This window comes from Bos indicus, chromosome 14, assembly GCF_029378745.1.
Source record: "Bos indicus isolate NIAB-ARS_2022 breed Sahiwal x Tharparkar chromosome 14, NIAB-ARS_B.indTharparkar_mat_pri_1.0, whole genome shotgun sequence".
In the NCBI taxonomy this organism is placed as follows: Eukaryota; Metazoa; Chordata; class Mammalia; order Artiodactyla; family Bovidae; genus Bos; species Bos indicus.
The window spans coordinates 81,697,698-81,724,957 of record NC_091773.1 but is presented as its reverse complement, the minus strand read 5'-3'; the positions used below and the strand labels follow the sequence as shown (position 1 = coordinate 81,724,957).

The window sequence follows — 27,260 nt, the reverse complement described above, 5'->3', positions numbered from 1 at the left end:
CATGACTTTTCTTCCAAACTCCATTACTTTTCTTCTCTTTTTCTCCCTATTTTCTGTTTCTTATGGTCTTCATGTGCTCTGTTGGCTGCACAAACACCACAAGTATGTGCTCTGTGTAGAACAGAGACAGTGGAGTTCTCACAGAAGACTCAGCAAAAGCATACAAGCAGCTCCTGCAGCTCAAGTCCAGAAAAATAAACGTCCCAATCAAAAAATGGGCCAAAGAACTAAACAGACATTACTTCAAAGAAGACATACATATGGCTAACAAACACATGAAAAGATGCTCAACATCATTCATTATCAGAGAAATGTAAATCAAAACCACAATGAGGCACCATCTCACGCTAGTCAGAATGGCTGAGATCCAAAAGTCTACAAGCAATAAATGCTGGAGAGGGTGTGGAGAAAAGGGAACCCTCCTACACTGTTGGTGGGAATGCAAACTAGTACAGCCACAATGGAGAACAGTGTGGAGATTCCTTAAAAAACTGGAAACTGCCATACAATCCAGCAATCCCACTGCTAGGCATACACACCGAGGAAACCAGAATTGAAAGAGACACGTGTACCCCAATGTTCATCACAGCACTGTTTACAATAGCCAGGATATGGAAGCAACCTAGATGTCCATTGGCAGATGAATGGATAAGAAAGCTGTGGTACATATACACTATGGAATATTACTCAGCTATTAAAAAGAAAACATTTGAGTCAGTTCTAATAACGTGGGTGAAACTGAAGCCTGTTATACAGAGTGAAGTAAGTCAGAAAGAAAAACACCAATACAGCATACTAACGCATACATACGGAATTTAGAAAGATGGTAATGGTGACCCTGTATGCGAGAGAGCAAGAGACACGGATGTATAGAACAGACTTTTGGACTCTGTGGAAGGGGGTGGGATGATTTGAGAGAATAGCATTGAAACATGTATATCATCGTGTGTGAAACAGATCGCCAGTGCAGGTTTGATGCATGAGACAGGGTGCTCAGGGCTGGTGCACTGGGATGACCCAGAGGATGGGATGGGGAGGGAGGTGGGAGGGGGGTTCAGGATGGGGAACACATGTACACTCGTGGCTGATTCGTGCCAATGTATGGCAAAAACCACAATATTGAAATGTAATTAGCCTCCAATTAAAATAAATTTAAAAAATAAAATAAAAATGTATCTGTCACTCAAAAAAAAAAAAAAGACAAGTAAAAGGAAACTTTCTTTTTTCAAATTAAGTATTGGTTAAGGAGAGAAATGTGAAAAACAAAAAACCGAGGGAGATTTAGAAGACACAGAGGTAGAGTCAGAAGGACAGGAAGACTCGCTCCCTTAGTTTCGACCTCACTTCGAAGCTCTTGGCTTTGACTCAACCGCGCTCAGAAAGGACAAAGGAAAGGACAGAGGTGGAGCGTGAGGGGAGGCAGGACGGGGGGCGCGGGGGCGCGGGGGCGCGGGGGCGCGGGGGGCGCGGGGGCGCGGGGGCGCGGGGGCGCGGGGGCGCGGGGGCGCGGGGGCGCGGGGGCGCGGGGAGGCAGGACCCACGGGACGCGGGGGGCGCGGGCACACGGGCAGGCAGGACGGACGGGGCGCGGGCGCGCGGGCGCATCCTTACCTTCATCCCTGCTGCCGCAGCCGGGCCGCTGGGATCCACGGCCTGGATGTGGCACGGCTTGCTCCCGCGCACCACGAAGCCCCAGCCGACCGCGTCCCCGACAATCTAGGGAGGAAAACCACAGTCAGCAACCCGCAGACGGCCCTGGTGCCCAGTCTCCAGGAGAGAAGGCCCGAGAGTGAATGCCTGCGCGAGGGAGCCTCCTCCGGCCGCCTGCTTCCATCGCAAACACAGGCTCACATGTTTATGCAGAAGCTGTGGCCCAGAAACACCTGTCGGGCGGAAAGAAGGTGCTTCTGTGAACTCACTGCTCCATAAACAATCGGCAGATGGCTTCTTTCTTAGGCTATGTCGCAGTTTACCAATAGACTCTAATGGAAGGTTTAGATGATCTGAAAAACACGGTTGAAATTTCCCTCTGGGTCCAATTTCCCTTCTGCTTCCAAAGGATACTTTCCTCATGATCTTGCTACCTCCCTGACCTCTAAGCTAGTCATTTCAATTACTGAGGAGGAGAAACATGAAGAGTCTTGGCTTTCTTGAAACACAATTTAATGTACTAATAAAAGACAGTGAAAAAGGACACAAAGTTCTTAATTCTCAAGTCAACTCTGGTCCAAAAGTTGATTGAAACCGGAGAGTGCTTTTTCCCGACAGAATTGTAATTAGAATCGGCAGTTACATTTGCTGGGCAGCTCCCAGACACGTCTCTAGCACATACCCCAGCCAAAATACAGACGGCAGCCATTCACAATCAATCACTAGCAATGCTGGCACTGATATTTAAAACCAAAGAGAAACAGACCTAAAAAATACACTCCACTGTCCCTTGAATGCCAGAGACAGAAGAAAAGCAGAGAAGCAAATGACATTTTTCTGACCATTCTTGAAGACTTTCAGGGCAGGTTTAGTACTCATAAACTCTGTTTTTGCTTGCCTGAGAAGCTCTTTTTTGAGTTAAGTATTTTGGGCTGTGCCAGCTGCTGCGTGCAGGGGCTGCTCTCCAGTTGCAGAGCGCGGGCTTCTCATTTAGGGGGCCTCTTACGTTGTGCAGCGTGGGCCCCAGGGTGCTCGGGATTCAGTAACTGTGCTGCACGGGCTTAGTTGCCGCGTGGCATGCGGCATCTTCCCAGACCAGGGACCAAAGCCGTATCCCCAGCATTGGAAGGTGGATTCTTAGCCACTGGGCCAGCAGGACAGACCTGAGTTCTTTATCAGGTACTCTGCTGGCTTTGGGGTTTGGAACTGTGAGTTCTTCATACATGATTTCACTTCCAAACGTACAGTTTGCCTTTTCCTCTGATATGGGCATGTTGCCAGCGCTGTTTTCATGTTGCTTGGCTATGAATCGACCCAACCGGGTTTAATTCCTTGGTGTTCAGAATGTGCTCCAGTCCTTGACAAATGTTTGCTGCATGGATAGTGTGGAAAGCTTTCCCCAACCTTGAGGTATTAAAACAAACATTAGAGACTAAAGAAAGGATGAGAAGTGTTCTCAAGAAGCCATCAGTGTAGATGTGAGGAGACAAGAGGCCGGTGGACAGAAGTGGGGGAGGCGAGGTCAGCAGGGGGCTTGGGGGCGTCCCTGGGGGTCCAGAGGCTAAGACCCCACCTTTCACGCGGGGCTGTGGACCCGATCCCTGGGGGTTCAGAGGCTAAGACCCCACCTTCCATGCGGGGCTGTGGGCCCAATCTCTGGTCGGGAAGCTAAGATCCCATGTGACTCACGGCCAAAAAACTAAACATACAAAAGAAGCAATACTGGAACAAATTCAATAAAGGCTTTAAAAATGGTTCACATTTCAAAATTCTTTAAAATAAAAACAAACAAGAAACGGAGCCCTTGGGTTCTGTTTGAAGAACACCAGGGGGTCTTAGAAGAAGAAGAAGGAAGGCTGAAGACCCTCCAAGAGAGGGCAGGTGGTCATAGGTATGTAGGACATCCAAACGGGGTCCTTCTGCAATTCAAGGCCCTAAAATATTTGCAAAAGCGCCATCGATCATCACAGAACAACCTTCTTCCTCTACCTTAAGGCTCCCTCATGTCTGAAATAGGGCTTCCTTGGTAGCTCGGTGGTAAAGAATCAGCCTGCAGTGCAGGAGACACGGGTTCGATCCCTGGGTTGGGCAGATCCCCTGGAGAAGGAAATGGCAACCCACTCCAGGCGCTCTTGCTTGGAGAATCCCATGGACAGAGGAGCCTGGCAGGCTACAGTCCATGGGGTCACAAAGAGTTGGACATGACTTAGCAACTAAGCAACAACATGTTTTAAATAATTTTTATAATTAACTATAATGCAGAAAGGGATTGTTGGCATTATTTTTCTACCACCTGCCTTTAAATCTGTCATTATACTAGAATAGGTACATAATGAATTTTTTTTAGGGAAACATCAAAAAGAATTTGAAATGCTGGATTAATAATAATAAATTGTGTCAAGTCCTAATGCATTTTATTGCCAAAGGGTCAAGAAAGTCACACTGTCATAATGATGCTCAAAACCAAAGGGGAACTGGGAGAACCTTTCCAAGTCCACCCCCAAACCTGACATGGACAGGCTGCCACGCAGACACGCTCCAGACAGAGCAGCAGCGCGGGAGAAAATCCAAAGGGTGAGCCTACCGTGAACGTCTTCCTCGCATACGGAGCCCCAGGGGTCAAGAGTTCCTCAGAAGTGACAGGCCTCTTCAACACTGTAAGACAGACGCAGGGTCAAGGCACAAATCCTCTTAGCCCTCTGTTCAGCCTTTCAGCAGAAACTTCCTGAATGCCTCAATTTGCGACATCAGAGATCCCTGCCTCCCAGTGTACAACTCTCGCCAAACAGAGGCAGAAAACTTTAGCAAATGAAAACAGCCCTAAACCTAAAAAAAAAAAGCAGAGATGGAGCAGGGGGAGGGGAAGCAGGAGTGCCAAGGGAGTTCTTGAATTTCTTTCTTTCAAGCCCAGATAGGCATTCAACGGGCTTCCCTTGGGGCTCAGCTGGTAAAGAATCTGCCTGCAATGTGGGAAACCTGGGTTCAATCCCTGGGTTGGGAAGATCCCCTGGAGAAGAGAAAGGGAGGAGAAGGGGACAACAGAGGATGAGATGGTTGGATGGCATCACTGACATGATGGACATGAGTTTGAGTGAACTCTGGGAGTTGGTGATGGACAGGGAGGCCTGGCGTGCTGCAGTCCGTGGGGTCGCAAAGAGTTAGACACGACTGAGCAACTGAACCCAACTGAGGCATTCAATGCTTCCCAGATAGGCAGAATCCTCCTGCAATACAGGAGACTCAGGTTCAATCCCTGGGTCAGGAAAATCCCCTGTACAAGGAAGTGGCTACCCAGTTCAGTATTCTTGCCTGGAAAATTCCATGGACGGAGGAGCCAGGTGGGCTACAGTCCACAGGTACAGTTGCAAAGGAGTCGGACACAACTTAGTGACTAAATAACAACAACAAGGCATTCAACACGTCAAAAGTAAAAGGAATTCTGGCTCTGGCAGACTTCCAACCATGTTTCCAGAGCTAATGCCACCGCCCCCACCCTCCATCATACTGTACGCATCCTGTTCACCAGAGCTCCTTAGAGTTCCTCGTTAAAGTTCAACATCCTCGTTAAAGTCCCAGACGGTGCACGCACACTGCCTTTGGTCCTGAACCCTAACACTGGGGAGATTTTCTGCATCTTTAACACACGCTGGCTTCTACGCTCAGCACTTTATATATTCTCTTTGTTTCATCATCACAAGAACTAATGGGTCATTTCATCCTTATCCCTATTCTGGTAGGGAGGAAACAGAAGCTGGGAAAAGTTAAGGAGCTTGTGTCCAAGGCCTCAGAGTTAAATGGAACCAAGATTTAAACTCAAGCATTGATGCCACAGCCCACCCCCAAAGAAAGGGTGCAGAAGCCCCAACACGGCTGCGTGTGGCGCCCCCCCAAGACACCTGGACCATCAGATCACTGCTGGAGCCCAGCAGACGGCAAAGACTGTGCTCCCTTCCTGACTTGCTGCCTAAAATCCCAGCAAAGATGAACCCCGTCCACCCGGTGCTCACGCAGAACCGGAGCAGAGGCTGCCGAGGCAGCCCAGGGCAGCAGTGATCTCAGTTAGAGCCACCATGAGCTTGAGCGCAGAGAAACTGGAGTGGCTGGGCCAGGAGCTCAACACAGTGACGCGCAGCCTCCATCCCCTCTGCGGGGGCCTTTGGGGGCCGGAGGCAAGGCCGGGCCAAGGGGCAGCGGAGGACCAGAGGTCGTGAGGCCCAGACCGTAGGGCAGCTGCCCCGCACGTTCTCAGCCGGGGGCAGCGGGGAGCCTCCTGCTGACCTGACGGGTCACGGGGATGCCCGCTGCTGCTCTCAGAAAGCTCATAAAGGAGGACATGGGTTTGCCGTCTCCCCTACAGAGCGAGAAGGCTGAGATCAAGAACAGCAGCTCTCAGCAGAGGGTCAGGAGGTGAGAGGAGGGCCCGTGGTTGAGGACTGCAGCCTTTTTACTCCCCGTCAGTCAAGCCCTCCACACTCTCAGCCCTCAGATCCCTTCTGGGGTTTATGGGGGTGGATGTCGGAATCACATGGCACTGTGATATCTGACAACAGCCACCATATCTTGTTACACGGTCTACTTTTATTGAGATATAATCGACACACTAGATCCGTTTTGGGTTATAACATGATGCCTGAATGACGAAATGATCACCTGATCCAGTCAAGGTCATCACCTCATGTAGCTACAAGCTTTTTCTTCTTGAAATGAGAGCTTTTCAGGTCTACCCTGGGGACTTCCCTGGGGGTTCAGTGGCTGGGACCCTCAGCTCCCAAAGCAGGGGGTCCAGGTCCAAGCCCTGGTCAGGAGCCAGATCCCACCTCCTGCCGCCAAGGGGCCCTCGTGCTGAGACCCAGCACCCAAACAGATAAAAACACTGAAAGAAAGGTCTCCTCTCTTAGCACCATTCAAATCCACACGCAGCATTACCGACTGCAGCCACACGCGCACGCTGCGTTCCCCAGACGCGCTGAGAAGCGGAGACCTGTGCCCTTTGACCCCTTTCGGCCACTCGGCCTTCCCGCCCCCACTGACCAGGCCCCTCTGGCCAGCACCAGCTTGCTCTCTGTGCGCATGAGGTTTCTGTTAGGTTTCACATACACGCGAGATCAGGTGGTATCTGTCACTCTGTCTGACATTTCACTTGGCATATAGACCTCAAGGCTCACCCACTTTGTCGCAAAGAGCAGACTTTCCTTCACTGTCATCACTGAATAACGTGCCACTGTGTGTGTGTGTGTGTGTGTGTGTGTGTGTGTGTGTGTGTGTGTGTGAGAAATATACCCCATCTCCTTCATCCATCCATCCCCTGACGGGCATTTAGGCAGCTGCCATGTCTTGGCTATTATAAGCAATGCTGCGATAAACATGGGGGTGCAAATAAAATCTCAAACGCGCGTTCCCCTCTCCCATAGATAAACACTCAGAAGTGAAACTGTGGGATCACAAGGTGGTTCTATTCCTTTTAGGGTCACTATACTGCTTCCCACAGTGGCTGTACCTGTCTACATTCCCACCAACCGTGCATGACGGCCCCCTTTTCTCTACACGCTCACCAACATTTGTCATGTGAGTTCTTTTTCATGTCAGCCATTCTGACAGGTGTCATCGTGACTTTGAGTCACACTATATTGTAATACTTGGCAACAATGCTGACCATTGAATACACTGTCCCACTTTCCTATGTTAAAATGTGTAGAAACTTTGAAACCTAGGGAGTCATTTCTAGCTTTCTCTTATCATACCCTTGAGAACTTATTTACTCATCACAATGATACTAATTATATTACTTTTTATAGCACTTAATCTGCATTGGGGCATTTACATATAGTATTAAAAATATATGCTGATGGATAACTAATGATTAACTTTAAATGCCTTACCATGAAGTCTGCTTACCTGCTTGAGGGAAAAAAAATCACAGGTGAGCTCCCTCCGCCTTGCTGCTGCTGCTGCTGCTAAGTCACTTCAGTCGTGTCCGACTCTGTGTGACCCCATGGATGGCAGCCCACCAGGCTCCCCCGTCCCTGAGATTCTCCAGGCAAGAACACTACAGTGGGTTGCCATTTCCTTCTCCAATGCATGAAAGTGAAAAGTGAAAGTGAAGTCGCTCAGTCGTGTCCGACTCCTAGTGACCACATGGACTGCAGCCTCCCAGGCTCTTCCGTCAATGGGATTTTCCAGGCAAGAGTACTGGAGTGGGGTGCCATTGCCTTCTCTATTTCTGTCTGCACATCAGTGAAATTCCCCCTTTGGGCCAAGGGGGTAAGGAGAAAGAGGAAACAACGCAACCTTCTACTCACCCAAGGAATCAAAAACATATACAATGGCTTTAGCACAACTGACACTTTCCTGAAGTTGAACTCTTTTGATTTTAACTTGGAGGTGTTTGGTTTCCATTAGGACTTCAAAATGATATTTCTAATAGTAAGGTTCTTCTCATACTACCTTATCAGCAGTGCTCTATTAATTGAGAAACTTGGTCATATATGGGTGCACGAAGATCTCCCAGCCAGTGTGGAAGCAAGTATTTTCATTTATTTGCAGGTTAAAATGTTATACTGAGAGCTAGACCTCCACTACAGAAGGCAGAAAAAAAAGTTAGATGAAGAAAAATACCCACTTGCCTAGAGCACAGCATTAGATGACTGTTTTCTCTTAAAGCCTTTCAACAACATCTATTTGTCCTTACTCTAATGAAAGCTTTTTATTTTTTCTCTAAGAGAGATCTGCTCACTGAAGGATGGGATCATGACCTCTCATCACCGTATCTGCAGCACCTGCTGGTGAGGACTCAGCAGGAACAAAGAGCCTCCTCCCTGAAGGTGACGGACGGAATGCAGGGGGGCGGGGCGCTACACAAGGCGGGTGGAAGGTGTCCTCAGGCCACGCTGACCCCAGCGGACCACAGTCCACTCGGGTATCCCTGCGTCCAGGCGCCTGTGGGCTGAGGAGGTGACTCGATCTGAGTGCAAGTTCAGTACCCATCTGTGTGCCTAGGTTGTTGGGTGGTTTTTTTTTTTTTTTTTCTGGAACATAAAGTCTATGGAGGTTGAAGAGTAGAGTTGGAAACCACAAGGCATGGAGAGTCCTCTGCAGGGGTAGGTGGGTTGCAGAGCTCCGCGCTTCTCCCTTGTGGGTACAGAGACCTTGCAGATCCAAGCATCAGTTACCATCCGGGCAGCGGCGCCTCCCCTGCTGTGCACCGCTCAAACCCACCGCAGAAACCAGCGGCCGCTCCTGGAGCTGGGGCTGCTGGCGTGAAGGCCCTCAGACGGCTGGGGTTCACAGCTGTCCTGGGAACCCTGTCTGCAAAGACAGTCGACTTCCCCAGGCCGTGCCCCGCTCCGAAAGGCGGCCAGCATCCAACGGCCGGTCAGCGTGAGGGTCTAACGGCCTGGCCACCTCCCCCAAGAGGGGACCCCTCTCCAAGGCCCCCCGACTCCAGAGTGCCACCTGGGGTCAGCCGCGGCCTCCTTGGGGCGCGCGCTGCAGCCCAGTTCTCTGTCTACAAACCTGCGTTCTCCCTTCCTTCCCCCAGGCGCGCCTGCCTGCGCGCTCAGTGCCCAGCGCCCAGTCGTGTCCAAGTCCGCGACCCCCGGGCTGCAGCCGCCGGCCCCTCTGCCCGAGGGATTCTGCAGGCAACCTCGCTGGGGCGGGATCTTCCCCACCCAGGGAGCGAGCGCGTATCCCTCACCTCTGCTGCACTGGCTGGGGGCTTCTGTACCACCAGCGCCGCCGGGAAGCCCCCATCCAAGAGGAGGCGCCCCCAAGTCGCACCACGCATGGAGATCACCCGGTTCGTCCCCTTCCGCTTAATGAGGGAATCCACTTAACGAAGCCCGCGCGCGCCCGCGTCCCCCAGACTGGGACAGACGGGCTGCGCCCGCCACTCACCGGACTTGGGGTTGCAGAGCACCGGGGGGCTGTTGGAGAGGGTGGGGCTGCTGCTGAAGTAGCCGCCGCTGCCGCAGCTGCCCATGCTGCTCCTCCGCGCGGCCGACGCGGTCTTGATTTCCTTGCTGGGGCTGACTGCGGGCGAGGACACACGGTCATGGCCGTGGGCCGGGCCCCGGGACACGTGCCGGCATGCACGGTGGTGGGCTGGGTCCCCGTGACACACACAGTCACTTGGGGCTGGGTTGGGTCCCCACGACATGTGCGGTCACCCACGGCAGTGGGCCAGTCCCTGGGACACACGCGGTCACGGCCGTGGGCTTGGCCCCTGGGACACGTGCCGGCATCCACGGTGGTGGGCTAGGTTCCGAGGACAGGCACAGTCACTTGTGGGGTGGGCCGGGTCCCTGGGGACAAGCGCGATCATGGGCAGCAGTGAGCTCGGTTCTTGAGAACTGGCCGCCTGCAGCTGCCGGGGCTGTGGGGCAGCCTCCACTGCCAGAATCAAGCCCTCTGGCCTTGGCATCGGAAAAGCAAGGGTCTGAGTGGCAGCTCCGCCACCTATGAGTAAATAGCACAAGCTGGGCCTAGTCCCTTGGGTTTTGTAAGCCTCAGTTTCCCCAGCTGTAAAGTGGGAATAATGCTCTCCAGTGGGGATTGGTGCAGGCGTGGTTATATAGGGGAAGGCACTCAGCTACATGAAATACTATTTTAAGAACCACGGAGCTCGGGCCAAGCATCCCTGAGAGGATGTAAATTAAGTGCCGGCAAGACACTTAATGAACTAACGGTGACAATAAGTGCCTCCTGATTGAAGAGCAAACCGTTAATCACTCAGCGCCACAGAAGATTAAAACGCAGAGCGTGACCTCAGGCTTGGAAGGCGTGCAGTACTGAAGCAGCCGCTTCAGTGACCTGACCTCGCTTTTCCCTCCACAGAGCTGGCTGGCTCTCATCGGGGGAGGAGAGCATCAGCGGGAGGACAGCAAGGTGTAGGATGCAGCGAGAGGAGCGCGGCGCAGAGCTGGCCCCGGGAAGCCCAAAGCCACGCTGGCCTTCACGGTCACCATGGTTACTGTATGCTGATCACGGTCACCTGTTCAGGTCTCTGGGACTCCGTGAAGAACAGGCAGGGTGTGGATGGTTCCTGTGCATTTGCAGGAGGCTGACGCCTTAGGGGCACACAGCTGGAGGGCATCCAAGCACAGGCTCAGGCCCCTACCTTCAGCTAGCGTTTCCTCTCCTGGTGCGGCCCTTCCTTCCTTCTCTGTCCCTTCCCAGCCTGTCTGAGGAACCTGGGCTGTGGAAGGCTGGAGAGGAGCACCGGGTCCGGACGAATTCCTGCCAGACCCAGCTCCGCCCACCACTTTCCAGCTGTGGGAGCCTGCCGAAGCCACTCCACGGCTCCCTGACTGCATTTCTGCACCCGTAAAGTGGGGATACAAAATGTCTTTCCTCACAGACTAACAGTGAGGATTCAATGAGAAAATGTGTGCAGTCAAGCTTGGCTCCATGCCAGGCGCAGAATGTTCCCGGGACTTCTAGTTGTAAGCGTTCTCACTGTCACCTCCTGTTTGTAACCAATTCATGTTTTCCCTTTGTTCAGGGTTTCAGGTGAAGCCTGAGGCCTTGGGCTCCAAGCCTTAGGCTGACCAGTTTCCTGAGTCAGTGTCGAGTTTTCAGAGCGGAAGATAGCCCAGGAAGCACGCCATCCTCTTACACAGGATGACAGGTCGTTAGCCTTCTCTGAGTGAATGAGGTTATTTTGTTCAGTTCAGTTTGTTCAAATGGGGTTATCGTTGTGAACATCAGTCATCATTTCTGCCCAGGTTAACTGTCAATATGAGACTGTCTGACCTTACACATAATGCCCCAGGATACTGTGCTTTCTGAGCGCCTGTGTCTGCCTTTCACAGGTTTAACTTGTTTTGTGTGATACATTGATAATCAGTTTCCTTTTAGTTGTATATGCCCTCAAAAGTCTTATTCATCCTTATATAGATTTTCAATGCTGGACTTAGAAAACTGGATAACTAATGATTGTTTTTCAGGCAGTAAAGAATCTGCCTGAAATACAAGAGACCCAGAATTGTTTGTAAATGAAAAGTAAATAAGGTATGACTGAGGGCTTGAGTGGTGTTTTGTAATTTAAATACATAAAATTATAAAACAGACTTCACAGCATTGAAGTTGATTACCCAGGAACAATTTGGTGGTGTGTGTATATGTTTCCTTTGGGGGGGGGGGGGGGCAAAATAAATAAATATATAATTTTTTAGTTATAAATAAAGTTTCTGGAGAACAGAAACCACAAAGGTGAGTTAGGACTGTGTTACTTCTCAACAGACGCACGCGCGCGATCAGAGCGGGACGCACGCACCGGACGTGAAGCTAGCCGACTTCCGGTTGTCGTGGCCCTGCTTCCGCAGGCAGAAGGGGCTGTCGTGCGTCTCCTGGGAGGACGGGGATTTCTCACTGAGCAGCTCCATCAGCCTTCGCCTCCGCCGGAAGTTCATTCTGAACTGGTAGAGAAGATTGCTGTCCACAAACGGGTGCTTGTTGGACACTGGGGAGAAGAAACAGCCCGTGAGACCGTCTGGCATCCTGCAGACACTGGGCACTGGAGCCGGAACTCCAGCCAACAGAGAGGAGCAAAGTCTTGACAAAGACTTTACACCCAATGCTACAATACCCTTTATACCTCAGGGATTTATTGTGGTCCACGTGCAACTTCAATTTTATACTCTGAGTTCATGAATCGTGGAGACGCAGAACAGGCAAGACATCAGGCTGCAAAAGCCACGTGCCGAGGCCATTTTGGTCTCTGAGAAGTAACCAAGAATGCTGCAAACTGGCCAGCAACATGCTGAAGTCTCAAACAATCCCCCCAAAATTCAAAACACTTGAATAGACTCTATCTCCAAAAATCCAATTAGCATATGACGAGAAACTCGCCCTCAGTAGTTAATATGGAAATGCAAATTAAAATCACAATGAGATGCTATTTCACACTCACCAGACTCACAACACAAGAGAAGACTCTACACACGGGCATCACCAGATGGTCAACACTGAAATCAGATTAACTATATTTTTTGCAGCCAAAGATGGAAAACTCTATACAGTCCACAAAAACAAGACTGGGAGCTGACTGTGGCTCAGACCATGAACTCCTTATTGCCAAATTCACACTTAAATTGAAGAAAGTAGGGAAAACCACTAGACCATTCAGGTATGACCTAAAACAAATCCCTTATGATTATACAGTGGAAGTAACAAGTAGATTCAAGGGATTAGCTCTGATAGAGTACCTGAAGAACTATGGACAAAGGTCCATGACATTGTACAGGAGACAGGGATCAAGATCATCCCCAAGAAAAAGAAATGCAAAAAAGCAAAATGGCTGTCCAAGGAGGCCTTACAAATAGCTGTGAAAAGCAAAGGAGAAAAGGAAAGATACACGCATCTGAATGCAGAGTCCAAAGAATAGCAAGGAGAGATAAGAAAGCCTTCCTCAGTGATCAATGCAAAGAAATAGAGGAAAACAAAAGAATGGGAAAGACTAGAGATCTCTTCAAGAAAATTAGAGATACCAAGGGAACATTGCATGCAAAGATGGGCACAATAAAGGACAGAAATCATATAGACCTAGGTAAGCAGGAGAAGAGGTAAGTAAACTATTACATTCATACCATGAAACACTCCTCGGTGATAAAAACGAATGAGCTGTTAACACAGAAGACAATGTGGATTAATACCAAAAGCATTAAGCTGAGTTAGAAAGGCCAGACACAATTTATATGAGGCTCAAGCAAAGACAAAATTCACATATAATGACAGAAATTAGAAAGGGGGAGGGATGAGGGACTGACTGGGAAAAAGCAGGACAAGACTCTGGGGCGATGAAGACATTCTGCATCTTATTTTACATGAATATATATATATATACACATATATATATGTGTATATATATATATATTATCAGGGGGCTTCCCAGGTGAAATCAAACTAAGCGTTTAAGGTATGTGCATTTTCTTGGAGGTTAAGTATGTGTCTGTCAATAAAGAGAAACAATCAGGGCTTCCCTGGCGGCTCAGTGGTAAAGAATCCACCTGCCAATGCAGGAGACACGGGCTCCATCCCTGGTCCGGGAAGACCCCACACGCCTCAGACGACTAAGCCCCACAGCCACTGCGCCTGGGCTCTGAGCCCACGCCTCACGGCCACGGAGGCCCTCGAGCCCCCCAGCCCGCGCTCCGCAAGAGAAGGAGCCACCGCCACGAGAAGCCCACGCAGGGCGGCCGGAGAGGGGCCCGCCTCTGCAACCGGAGGAAAGCTGGCACAGCAGCGGAGACCCAGCAGAGACAAAAATCATAAACAAACACGATCGGTTTTTAAGAAGCAAACATACTGCAACAACGCGTTTGTAAGTGGGCTGGGAGACCAGGAATAGGAGTCCACACGCCGTAAACCAGCGGGAGAGGCAGCGCAGCCGCCGCCAGCACAAGCTGCTACACGGCGCTGACGCCCAAACGGCCATCCGGACACTGATCCCTGCGCGTGTGGTCAGTGTCAGAATGCAGTCGTCTGTTCTACTTATCTGGGGTTAAATGTGGGGTTTTAATCCAGTTTCCTCTCTCGGTTCCTTTTCAACTAGGTTGTTATTTCTACTCTAACAGAAATTTCTCTCTGACTGCTTGATAATTAAAGGCAGTCAAAACTCCTGCAGCTTTGAAAAAAAGAAAAAATTGAGAGGATTTTTTTTCTTCCTTTTGATTTTAGCAAGACAGGTCAAAACCTGGTTTTGTCTTAGAGATTCTACATGCGTTCTGTAACAGCATCACTGAAATGTAATTTACATATAAGATAACTCACCCACTTAATGTGCACGGTTCTTTATCTATCTACTCTAGAATGTGCTCACAGAGGTGTGCATCCAAGCATCACAATTGATTTTAAAATATTCCCATCAACATCAGAAGAAACCCAGCTCCTGAGCTGTCCCTTCCAATCTGCCCGTGACCCTTATTCACAGGCAAGCACTGACCAACATGCCAACCCTGCAGCGTCACCTGCCTTCGGCATTTTGTACGATTAGAGTCACGTAAGGTCTACTGTGACTCGCTTCTTCCACTTGGCATAACGTTTACAAGGTTTATCCATGTAACGCTGTGTATTGGCACTTCCCTCCCTTTTTTTTTTTTAACTTCCCTCCTTTTTATTGCCAAATAATTTCCCATAGTCATGTACGGGTGTGAGAGCTGGACCATAAAGAAGGCTCAACACTGGAGAACTGATGCTTTCAAACAGTGGTGTTGGAGAAGACTCTTGAGAGTCCCTTGGACTACAAGGAGATCCAACCAGTCAGTCCCAAAGGGAATCAGTCCTGCATATTCATTGGAAGGACTGATGCTGAAGCTGAAGCTCTAATACTTTGGCCACCTGATGCGAAAATCTGAAAAGACCCTGAAGCTGGGAAACATTGAGGGCAAAATGAGAAGGGGGTGGCAGAGGATGAGATGTTTATATGCATCACTGACCCAATGGACATGAATTTGAGCAAACTCCAGGAGATAGTGGAGGACAGAGGAGCCTGGCGGGCTGCAGTCCATGGGCTCATAAAGAGTCAAAGAGTCAGACATGATTTAGCAACTACACAATGACCACAAAAAACTTCACTTCAGGTAAATGAATGATGTTGGCCATGAAGGCAAACACATCTAATTCAGAGATGGTACTGCATATTCTCCGTAAATAATGTATTCAGGAGATTATAAATACATCCTAGACCAAAAGATAAGTCAATTACATTTTGATATGATATCTATAAATGGTGGCTCCCATGATAGTCAAATTTTTATATAAATGTATTACATCACTACATTCAATAATACTATAATACAGTAATACTATAATACTAATTTTATAGATAACTTATTTTTTTCTGGCAACCTTTTCTGAGTTTACTGTGATTTTTAAAATCCGGAATGTGACTTTGGCAACAGTATCTTAAATTACAACCTGTACATACCCTTATTAAGACCTATTTTGTCTTTGTACAGTGAGTGACACAAAACACTGGCTTTGGTATAAATAAGTCCAGAATAGCATTCTAAATCTAAACCAATTCCATGACAGATATGGGGAGGGGGCAGGGAGGAGGGTTCAGGATGGGGAGCACGGGTATACCTGTGGTGGATTCATTTCGATGTTGGGCAAAACTAATACAATATTGTAAAGTTTAAAAATAAAATTTAAAAAAAAGAAATATTTTTAATTGAAATGAAAATTTGAAGTTATCTGCAGGCTTTACCTACTGAGCCAAGGATTAATTCACTCCCATCCTCTACCTGCCGGGTTGTATTACCACCTATATCTAAAAGGGTAAGCGTATCACCTAAGATAAGATACAGGGAGTAAGTTTAAACAGCCCTTTGTCATCACATAGTCCCTCCAGTAATCTACATGTTTAAACACGACCGAATCAGGGCAAACCAGGACTGTATAAGACAGTGGACTATCCATGTTAAACACAATGCCAAGATTGAAAGAAGTCAATAAATTGCACGTTTGTTGTTTTACAACCAGTAGTGGTAAAGAACCCACGTGCCTAATGCAGGAGACATAAGAGATGCTGGTTTGATCCCTGTGTCGGGAAGGTCCCCTGGAGAAGGAAACGGCAACCCACTCCAGTGTTCTTGCCTGGAGAATCCCATGGACAGAGGAGCCTGGAAGACCACGGTCCATAGGGTGGCAAAGAGTTGGACACGACTGAGTGACTTAGCATGTTGTTGTTTTTAGTGTGACCATCATTTGCTGATGATACATTGTCATTTGACTTACAGGAATTCAACTTTATGTGGCACTACATTCAATGCCCCACTTCCATTTTCAAGGACTGATTTGGTGTTTAGGGCCTTAGGAGCAGCCACACGCTGTGAAACGAAGTTCTCCACGTGTTCATCCTTCAGCTGTGTGGCTGGCACAGATGGAGACAAAATCCTCTCAGAACAGGGACATAACAATTGCATGTGTCCCTTGCATTGTTTCCAATCAAGTCTTTGGCTTTCAAAAGTGCTCTTTAATTTTTCCCTCTCATTAAAAGTTTAAATACACAAACGCTCAGTTTTGTACATTTGCTTTGCTTGTGAGTGCAATCCTAGGTATAGCAAAGATAATCGTCGTTACAAAAGCTGAGTGCAAGCAACCATATTATAGCATCTGTCAGTCACTCGTGACGTCACTCACATCTTCAACCAATGAGCGCCAAGGGAGGGTCCCACACCCGCCCATCCATCTCCCCTTAGCATGCTGACTGGACCACGACATCTTCATCTGATCATCCTTTCAAGCTCATCAATACCAAAGTCTTCCAAAACAGACATCGCTTCATCTAAGAGCAAAACAGTCAAGCCAGAACTTTTCTGAAGACTCTCTTATAACTTTCAGAAAACAGTCTTACGTGATGAAAAGCGACGGCTCAAGGGTCAGAAGAATTCGGCTGTGCTCCCAGTCCTGCCTCCTTTCTGAGCTGAGTGATTTGGGCAACTTACCAAATTTAAACCTCAAGTTTCCTGCATAGTTCTGCTGTGAAGAAGAAAGAGGACAGCTTCTGTAAGAAGTCTGGTATCTGAGGATCGTCTTCAGTGCTCTTCTGCTCAGGCTCCTGGAGCCACTTCCGTGGCTGCTCACGAGAGTTCCTGCACAGAACCCGCTCCGTCTGTCTGTCCTGCCCTGCTTTCAAAGAGCGCTGTGTTCAGCTCCCACGAGCAGCTCTGTCACTTTTCAGTCATAAGAAATATGAAATCTTAACCAGATATCCAGTTTGGCAAATATCCCCCGGAAGATATTTAAATCTCAGAAGTCAAACAAAAGTAAGACATAAAGGAGTGAGTTTAGACAAAGGAAGTTTTAAGAAGGAATTAGGTTAAGAAAGCTGAGGATTTCTTTTGTATAGGCACAACTTCATATGTGGGCTTCCCGGGCGGTAAGGAATCTGCCTGCCAGTGTAGGAAACTCAAGAGACTCAGGTTCAATCCCTGGGTTCGGAAGATCCCCTGAAGGAGGAAATGGCAACCCCCCCAGTATTCTTGCCTGGAAAATTCCATGGACAGAGGAGCCTGGCAGGCTGTAGTCCATGGGGTCAGAAAGAGTTGGACACGACTGAGTGACTGACTACACACACACACAAATTACATATGTAGAGTCTCAAGAAATAAAAGTGGCTAAATGACATATACTTTATATTCCACAGAGAGGAATGAATTGATTCTTTTCTATACTAATGGGACAATCTCCATATAAAATGCAAATTTCATTCGCTACATATGCAAATTGCTCTTCATTAAACACAAACAAACAAACAACAACAACAAAAAAGGAAACTCCTAAGGAAAAAGCTATTAAAGACAAGGAAAGGAAATCAAGGAGAACCATGATCGGTATCTCTAATCTTGAGGTCATTCCACTTTTTCATTTTTGCAATCCCAATCTCCAATCTCCTATCCACACAAGATCTTTTCATTATGCTCAATGTTGTACATATATAATTTAACAAATTTTGTCCTTTGCTCCTTGAGAATACATATATGCCAGCAAATGTGGAAAACTCAGCAGTGGCCACAGGACTGGAAAAGGTCAGTTTTCATTCCAATCCCAAAGAAGGGCAATGCCAAAGAATGCTCAACTACTGCACAATTGCACTCATCTCACACGCTAGTAAAGTCATACTCAAAATTCTCCAAGCCAGGCTTCAGCAATATGTGAACCATGAACTTCCTGATGTTCAAGCTGGTTTTAGAAAAGGCAGAGGAACCAGAGATCAAATTGCCAACATCCGCTGGATCATCGAAAAAGCAAGAGAGTTCCAGAAAAACATCTATTTCTGCTTTATTGACTATGCCAAAGCCTTTGCCTGTGTGGATCACAATAAACTGTGGAAAATTCTTTAAGAGATGGGAATACCAGACCACCTGACCTGCCTCTTGAGAAACCTCTATGCAGGTCAGGAAGCAAAAGTTAGAACTGGACATGGAACAACAGACTGGTTCCAAATAGGAAAAGGAGTACGTCAAGGCTGTATACTGTCACCCTGCTTATTTAACTTATATGCAGAGTACATCATGAGAAATGCTGGGCTGGAAGAAGCACAAGCTGGAATCAAGATTGCCGGGAGAAATATCAGTAACCTCAGATATGCAGATGACACCACCCTTATGGCAGAAAGTGAAGAGGAACTAAAAAGCCTCTTGATGAAAGTGAAAGAGGAGAGTGAAAAAGTTGGCTTAAAGCTCAACATTCAGAAAACGAAGATCATGGCATCTGGTCCCATCACTTCATGGCAAATAGATGGGGAAACAGTGGAAACAGTGTCAGACTTTATTTTTTGGGCTCCAAAATCACTGCAGATGGTGACTGAAGCCATGAAATTAAAAGACACTTACTCCTTGGAAGGAAAGTTATGACCAACCTAGATAGCATATTCAAAAGCAGAGACATTACTTTGCTAACAAAAGTCCGTCTAGTCAAGGCTATGGTTTTTCCAGTGGTCATGTATGGATGTGAAAGTTGGACTGTGAAGAAAGCTGGGCGCTGAAGAATTGATGCTTTTGAACTGTGGTGTTGGAGAAGACTCTTGAGAGTTCCTTGGACTGCAAGGAGAGCCAACCAGTCCATTCTAAAGGAGACAGGTCCTGGGTGTTCATTGGAAGGACTGATGCTAAAGCTGAAACTCATGCGAAGAGTTGAGTCATTGGAAAAGCCCCTGATGCTGGGAGGGATTGGAGGCAGGAGGAGGAGGGGATGACAGAGGATGAGATGGCTGGATGGCATCACCAACTCGATGGACATGAGTCTGAGTGAACTCTGGGAGTTGGTGATGGACAGGGAGGCCTGGCGTGCTGCGATTCATGGGGTTGCAAAGAGTCGGACACGACTGAGCGACTGAAGTGAACTGAACTGAAGATGTACACATCACCATTGTTTGCAACTACAAAAATTTGGACCTAAAATTAACATCTAGTAATTGAGGACTAGCTGACTGAATCGCTCCTGGAGAAGATTACCGTCTGATCAGGAAGAGGGGATAAGAGACAAGGTTCACGCTGCACTCTTAGAACCTACTGTGAAGGCACGCTTTCATCCCAGCTATGACTGAAAACTGACGATTTCTAATTCATCCAGTTTATACTTTCTGGGACTGTCCAAGCATTCCCTTTTGTACTAGTCAAATTCTCTAGGGGCCTGACTCAGCTTAGGTTCAAGTGAGACATAAAACAGGAGGAAAAGGAGAAACAGCCAAAAGCCAAAGCAACATAAATACACGACAGTCTATCATTCAGGGCAGCGCAGGCTTCAGAAGCGCCCAACTAACAACACTGACATTCGGTAAAAGAAAACAGGTCCCTGCCCACTGTATGCTTTCATCTTTCAGAAAGCACGAGGGGGATATCATGCAGTATACCTACCAAAAGCATAAACTGACATAGTTCAGAGTCATGCCTATGGAGGATAATATGGCTACATTTTTTCTATTAGAAACTATTAGGATGATTTTATCAAAGGAAGAAAATTGTAAAAGCTGATTATCTGAAGGAAGGAGAATTGGCTTCTCTTCCACTCATACATATATTCTAGGGATGAATCTAGAAACTTCTCATCTTAAGCCCCATAAGTTCCATTGAGTATAAAAGATGTTTTAGGCCACTTATCTAGTTGGAGGGAGGGAGATCACTTACTTTCATCCAGCCTTGAAATATTTGCTTACAGATGACGTAACACAACAGACGTCATGGAATAGCAACTCACACTGAATCCAGCAGTGTGGTAAGAAAGTAAGAAGGTGGGGTTAAGGAGGGGAGAGGGAAAGAGAGTGGGATATCAGCTGTGCCCTAGATAGCACCTCATCAGGAATTTTAACAAGTTTTAGAATTCAGAAGAGTCAAGAAGCCTTGGGAATTGCCTGGTGGCCCAGTAGTAAGGCTTCCCTTGTAGCTCAGTCGGTAAAGAATCTGCTTGCAGATCTCCCTGCAGTGCAGGAGACCTGGGCTCAATCCCTGGATCCAGAAGAGCCCCTGCAGAAGGAAATGGCAACCCACTCCAGCACTCTTGCCTGGGAAATCCCATGGACAGAGGAGCCTGGCAGGCTGCAGTCCAGGGGGTCGCAAGAGTCGGACACGACTGAGCGACTGGAGCAGCACCACCCTGCTTAGGGTCCCTGCTTAGTGGTTAGGGTCCCTGCTTAGTGGTTACTCCCACGGCAGGAGGCACAGGTTCGATGCCTGCTAGGGAAACTAAGATCCCACTGGCCTTGTGTTACAGCCCACAGCGGTGGGAGGTGCTTACACAGACAGGGGAATAAGGACGCTGACTATTATAACGGCAAAGAGCAAAGGCCAGCAAGGGATGAGGCTGAGGGCCAGGACTGTAAGTGCAAGGAGCGTCAAACCACAGGGCCCTCAAGGTCACCTTCCAGACAGAAGACCCTCACGCTGTGATCAACACCCTTACCATCAGGACGTGGCGGGGCTCCCCTGGTGGTCAGTGGTAAAGAATCTGCCTGCCAGTGCAGGAGACACGGGTTTGATCTCTGGTCTGGGAAGATCCCACACGCCTCAGGGCAACTAAGCCTGTGTGCCCCAACTACTGAGCCAGTGCTTTAGAGCCCAGGGGGCACAGCCACCGAAGCCCACGCACCCCAGAGCCGATGAAAAGCCGTCCAGCACAGCCAGAGCAAAGGCCACACAGCAGCGAAGGCCCAGCACAGACACAAATAAATACACTTGTTTGTAAGGACGCGCCACAGCAGCAGAGGCGGGCGCGGCTGCCACCTCCGGGCTGCGCAGTCGTGGGTGGAGGGTCTTTCTGGGCATCAGGGATGTTACGCCACCTTACCTCTGGCTCCACGCCTCCTGCTGCCTTGTTCTGAGCCTACAGAACCCTGTACTTCCTTCTGGAACCACCACTTAGCACTCACAGGCATTGTTTAAGAGCACCGGCATGTAACGTGACATAACACGTTTACATGACATAAACATGTAACATTTAAGAGCACCAAGGAGTAACACGTGGTAGATCTAGTCCGTAGATTTAGTGTTTCTAGAAGGCAAATCAATTCTGCCTATGAAGATGCTGCGTCTTCTCTTCCAACAAAAGCTTTCAGTTATCTCCCAAGTCCTGGGATGAATCTGCTCCTGCTGGATCACAGTCCTACAGAGTCCGAGCATTTCATGTCACTCAGTATGGAGAAGGCAATGGCACCCCACTCCAGTACTCTTGCCTGGAAAATCCCATGGACGGAGGAGCCTGGTGGGCTACAGTCCATGGGGTCATGAAGAGTCGGACATGACTGAGCGACTTCACTTTCACTTTTCACTTTCATGCATTGGAGAAGGAAATGGCAACCCACTCCAGTGTTCTTGCCTGGAGAATCCCAGGGACGGGGGAGCCTGGTGGGCTGCCGTCTATGGGGTCGCACAGAGTCGGACACAACTGAAGCGACTTAGCAGCAGCAGCAGTATGCTGTACATTAAAAAAAAAAAAAAAACCTGTCAAGACTAACAAATAGGAATATTATGCTGTTTAAATCATGTGTCTGTTGGAAAATATGAGTTGAGTGTTAATTACAACAGAAGATGAAATCTGTTCATTAAAGAAAATCTAGACTACACTTAAAGCCATAACAACCCACCTCAAACCATCCTAAAGGGACGCAGGAGTTGAAAGCTCTGCTTTTCAAAGCAGCACAGTCCTTGATTCAAGAAGGTTAAGCAATTGTGTTCAAGGGTTTTACACCACACACGGACGGTTAGGTGCCTGGGATACAAAACTCTTCAAGAGGCAATAACAACAGTGAATCAGAGAACTAAAATAATTACTTCCTGAGTCCTGACAACATTTAGAAGGGGATATGAAAGCAGGAAATTGATTTTAGGGCATAAAGTTCTATGAACTGACATTACTAAAACAAAACACTTCACATACACCAAGTTAGAACCCAATTACACTCATTTAATTGACGGAAGGGAGGACAGGAGATGGAAAAGAGGAAACAAGGATGGAAGCGTCTTTAGTAAGACAGCAGGAAGAAGCAAATGAAAACATCACGCTGTGGCTGCACGGGTCTCTGCTGCTGCTCTGCCAGACAAGTGAAGGTGATCAGCAGACGGAAGGTCAAGTTACACTTTGTTCTTCTCTGTGCTCCTTTAAATAACAGCTGGGTACCTTCCAAAGACCAGAACCTTGTACTGCTAGTGATAAAATTCAGAACAAAGCACATGTTTTTCAAAGATGAGGTTGTTTTTCAGAGACTAATTCGTATCACAAGTGCAGAGAGGTCTGAAGACAAATTTACTTTGGCAAATGGAATACTTCACATACAGAATTCAATGAAAGATATCCGCAAGTCTATTCTAGATCTTTTGCAACTATTGACATAAATCCAAGGGCCTTTAGTGTCGATTTATTTTTTAAAGTATATATTCATCATAGAGTACATATAAGATATTGTTTAAAACCAGCAATGGATGAGGCCATTAAACCTATTAATCTCTGCCCATCAAGGCATCTGATGGTGAGGATATATTGATGAGAAGACTAGCCATCAGGCAACATTTACAAAGTGGCACACTGTGCCAGGCCCTGTGCTGAGCACATGGCATGATTACCTCATTCAGTTCTCAGGGCAGCAGCGAGAGCTATCACAGTTACTCACAGTTTACAGATGAGATTACACAAGGTCAGCCTGCCCAAGGTCCCACAGTCATTAACCAGAAGATCCGAGAAGGAAACCCCAAGTCTAAGGACCCCATCCCTCATTCTCCTCACTGGACTGTCCCCCACCCCATGATAATGCCAGCTGAGCGCAAGACGTGCTCACAAACACAGGAGCACAGCCTGCTTCCCCCTCCTTTCTCCTGTCGCCAGGTAACAGAGGACAATTTGGCTGAAGTGCTTCCTACGAAATGCTTCGCCAGGGTAAAACGCTGATGACCGTGCAGCTGCTTATTAAAAGAGCCAAGCGGGGAGGCTGGTAAACACGCTTCTTCCTACAGATGGCTCCGGGTCGAACGCTGGCTTCACTCTCTACTAAGTGACTTTAATTTCCCTGAACTTCAGCTTTATTCATCCATAGAGACGAGTTGCGGGAGCAGTGAAACAGCGTAGGTAAACGGCTCATTAGCGTCTCCAGCCCCCAGAGCTGTTCGGTCAGCCACGTGCCGACCTCCCAGTGATGCCCACGGGGGTCGGGGCCCCAAGGACACCTTCCCCAGTGTGACCTCTTTCGGGCTCCACCTACGTGTGCGTCTGGGGGAACAGGAGGCATCCTACCGACACCAAACAAACTCAGCATGGCCAACGCCATGGAGAAGGACATCCAGTGTGATGCTGGAGGTGTTACAACAGATACTACCCCGGAACCAGCCTCTGCGGAAGCCCACCAGAACTATTCCCAGATGATATCGCCTTACCACGCCGGGGAAGGCTACCGTATAACCTGTTACATAACCTGTATAATAATTTATGAGGTGTTCCTTTCGAGACTGGAGAGACTAGGACCTTTGAAGGAGGAGGAAACAGATGTTCAGAAAAGGAGGGTGTCAGTGGTGAGACTTAGTAGCTAAAAAACCCCCCAAAAAAACCTGTCTCCATATATTTTCTCTTTTTCCTTCATATATACATTTTACTGAAGGATAGTCGACTTACAGCGTTTCAGGCACACAAGGTGATTCAGTAATACATATACACGTATATTATTTCTCAGATTTTTCCATTATAGGTTATTACAAGATGTTGACTGGCTCCATGTGCGATAGTTCCCAGTAATATTTGTTGCTTGTTTCATATCTATTTCATTTTAAAATTAGAAATTTAGCATCCTATTCATATATGTTCTATATTATTTATATTTGTACTCACTTTTTCTTAAAAAAAATGGAAGATAGAAAATATAGGAATAATTTCACCTACTTTTTTTCAACCAATAAACTTTATGTACTGGAATAACTTCAGTTTTATGCAGAAAAGGCTGTAAGGACAGCACAGACAGCTCTCCTGCACTCTTCACCCAGTGCCCCTTGACGTTAACAAGCGTGGTACACTGGTCAAAACAGCGAAGACCTTAACATCAGGACACCCACCTGCCTTAAATCTCACTTAGAGCTTCCAGGAACTCCCTGTGTGGACGCAGGAAGCACCCTGTTCTTTGGAAGTCCATGTTGCAGAGGGAAGGTCACTTAGTTACTTAATGAAAAAGACGTTTGTCCTTGCAGCTGACAAGGCTGGCTGCCTGTCCAAATCCAATCTCCCTTTCTTCCTGCTTCATCGTTTGCACAGGGCGGGAGTGCCGGCCACAGCAGCAGGATCCACTGGCCGCCTTCCAGGAAAGGGGGCCATGTGACAGAGGCCCAGCCCTTGTGATGCAGGTAAGAATCTCCGGGAAAGGCAGCTCTCCACAAACAAAAAGGACCCCCCCGCCCCCCGCCCCCGACCCTGCCTGGTTCTGTTCAAGCAGGCACTGCCACATTTTCTCCTGTTTGTAGTAAAACACAGTTCTGTTATTATTCCAAACTCAGGTCTGGAGACTGAAATCAAAGGCTTAAAAAACCAACACTTTCTGTTTATCTACAGCCCACACCTATAACAAACTATGCTGGACTCAGGAGCTAAGGGCGATTAGACAGCAAGTCTTACAGGCAAAAGATACGCCTTCCTACTCGGCTCTGATTCCCTAGTGACACAGCGGCTTACGGACAGTCCCTGGGTCTCACTGTTTCCATCTGTGGAAAAGAAGTTACAGTAACTTCTTTAACCCAAAGCAAGTGCCATTAAGACACATATGGGAAGCCATAACTCTCTTGAAGACAGGATTGCAAATGATGCCCATGCATGAATAAATAATATTGTTCTGCTGTCAACAAAAGCCCACAGAATCCCACAACAAAAGACCGAGAATTTAAGAAAATGCTCCTGAATCTCGGGTCGTATCCTGGATAAGCCTGTTCTGAGCCAAAAGAGACCTACCGAGATCAGACACAGTCCAAACGATTGCAGTCAACAATTTCTGACCTGTGGAAATATTTAATCAAAGGAAATATTAAAATATCAGAGGAGAAAGAAAACACGACTATGAAACCACCGTGCTAAATACAGAACTGTGATTTCCGTTCCAGAACCTGTGTGGCTGGCACCCTGGTTCATTTGGGTGTCCAAACTGGCACGGCAAAGTAGAGACACCAAGGTGCTTCCTCAACACAAATTTTCAGGCATTTCAACCACTGAGGAACAAAGTTCTCTGAGCTAAGGGTCTGAAAAATGAAATACACACTCACTAAGTCACCACCGACCCTTGTGATGATTTCAAAAAGGTCTACAGGGCTTCCCTGGCAGGTTAGCGATCAAGAATTGCCTGCCAATGCAGGAGACACAGGTTTGAACCTTGATCTGGGAAGACTTCATGTGCTGAAAAGTGACTAAGACCCTACACAGCCATTAAGCCTAGGCTCTAAAGCCGGGGCTTCTCTGGTGACTCAGACGGTAAAGAACCCGCCGGCAGTGCGGGAGACCTAGGCTCACTCCCTGGGTCAGGAAGATCCCCTGGAGGAGGGCAACCCACTCTGGTGTTCTTGGCTGGAGAATCCCATGGACAGAGGAGCCTGGTAGGCTACAGTCCATGGGTCAGAAAGAGTGGGACATGACTGAGTGACTAAGCACAGCACTAACGCTTCTGCTAACCCCAGCAAGAGAAAAGCCCACAAAGCTTCAGAGACCCAGCACAGCCAGAAATAAATAAATTAAAAAAATTTTTTTTTTAAAAAGGTTTAGATCTGTGTTCTCCAGAATGGCTGACAAGCACTTGAAATGTGGTGACTCTGAATTGAGATGAGCTGTACACACAAAATACCCTGGACTTTGAAGATCAAGTATTTATAAAAAAGAAGGTAAGACAGCTGATTGCTATTTTTCATACTGATTGTATTTTGAAATAACATTCTGGAGATTATGTGTTAAGATACATTATTAAGGGAAATTTTACCTGTTTCTACCTTTTTTTCACTGAGGCGATCTGAAAAGTTTACATCACAAACACGGACTGCGTTTGTGGTAATCCAGTCTAGAGGCCGGTGTCTCACAGCACAGATCAGCTAACCAACAGGGGAGCTCATCCCTCATGTGTGGCACGTGGAGAGCCGTCTGTCCTGGAGGATAACTCTTATCCTGAGCTCCGACGGTCAGTGGTCAAGAGCTGCTGTTACTGCAGTCTGGTGAGGTTCTCCCCCTCGCACTGCCTGCCCCAGCCCTGCTTTATCCCTTTGATGAGGAAGTACATTTTGTTCCCACTCGACAGGAATCCCTGCTTGAGGCTATGTGCTCAGCAACCATGGAAAGGGCTTCAGTGACGGGAGTGGTTTTGCCAGCAGCCAAAAGCGACACACTCAGCCCTGCTCCCAGGCCTGGTGGCTTTGGTGGTTTCTAACTGGACTGAAACCCGGGCGCCAGCTGAGGCAGCGGCTCCAGTAAAACGGGAGAATAGAGACCCCGACATGCAGGGTTTCCTTGGGGGGAGGACGGAAGAGGAAGTGGGCTCCTTGTGTCAAACGTTGCTCCTGGGACAGAGAAGAAAGAAAGTGAAGGGGAGCTTTTCAGAACAAAGCCAGACAAGATGCCAAAGACTTCAAAATGTTATGTCAATGTTAAAACAACATACGGACATTTTTACA

General features: G+C 47.9%; 1 protein-coding gene across 2 annotated transcripts in view; it reads right to left on the bottom strand.

The window, feature by feature from the left end:
• Positions 1–27,260, bottom strand: part of DEPTOR (DEP domain containing MTOR interacting protein) — a 158,014-nt gene that overhangs the window by 42,153 nt on the left and 88,601 nt on the right. For both annotated transcript variants that reach the window (XM_019973881.2, XM_070802989.1), the window contains exons 5-8: positions 11,924–12,109; positions 9,544–9,678; positions 4,235–4,305; positions 1,612–1,716 (exon numbers count right to left, since the gene is read on the bottom strand). In XM_019973881.2, coding sequence (XP_019829440.2) covers positions 1,612–1,716; positions 4,235–4,305; positions 9,544–9,678; positions 11,924–12,109 — 497 coding nt within the window. The remainder of the gene's footprint in view (positions 1–1,611; positions 1,717–4,234; positions 4,306–9,543; positions 9,679–11,923; positions 12,110–27,260) is intronic.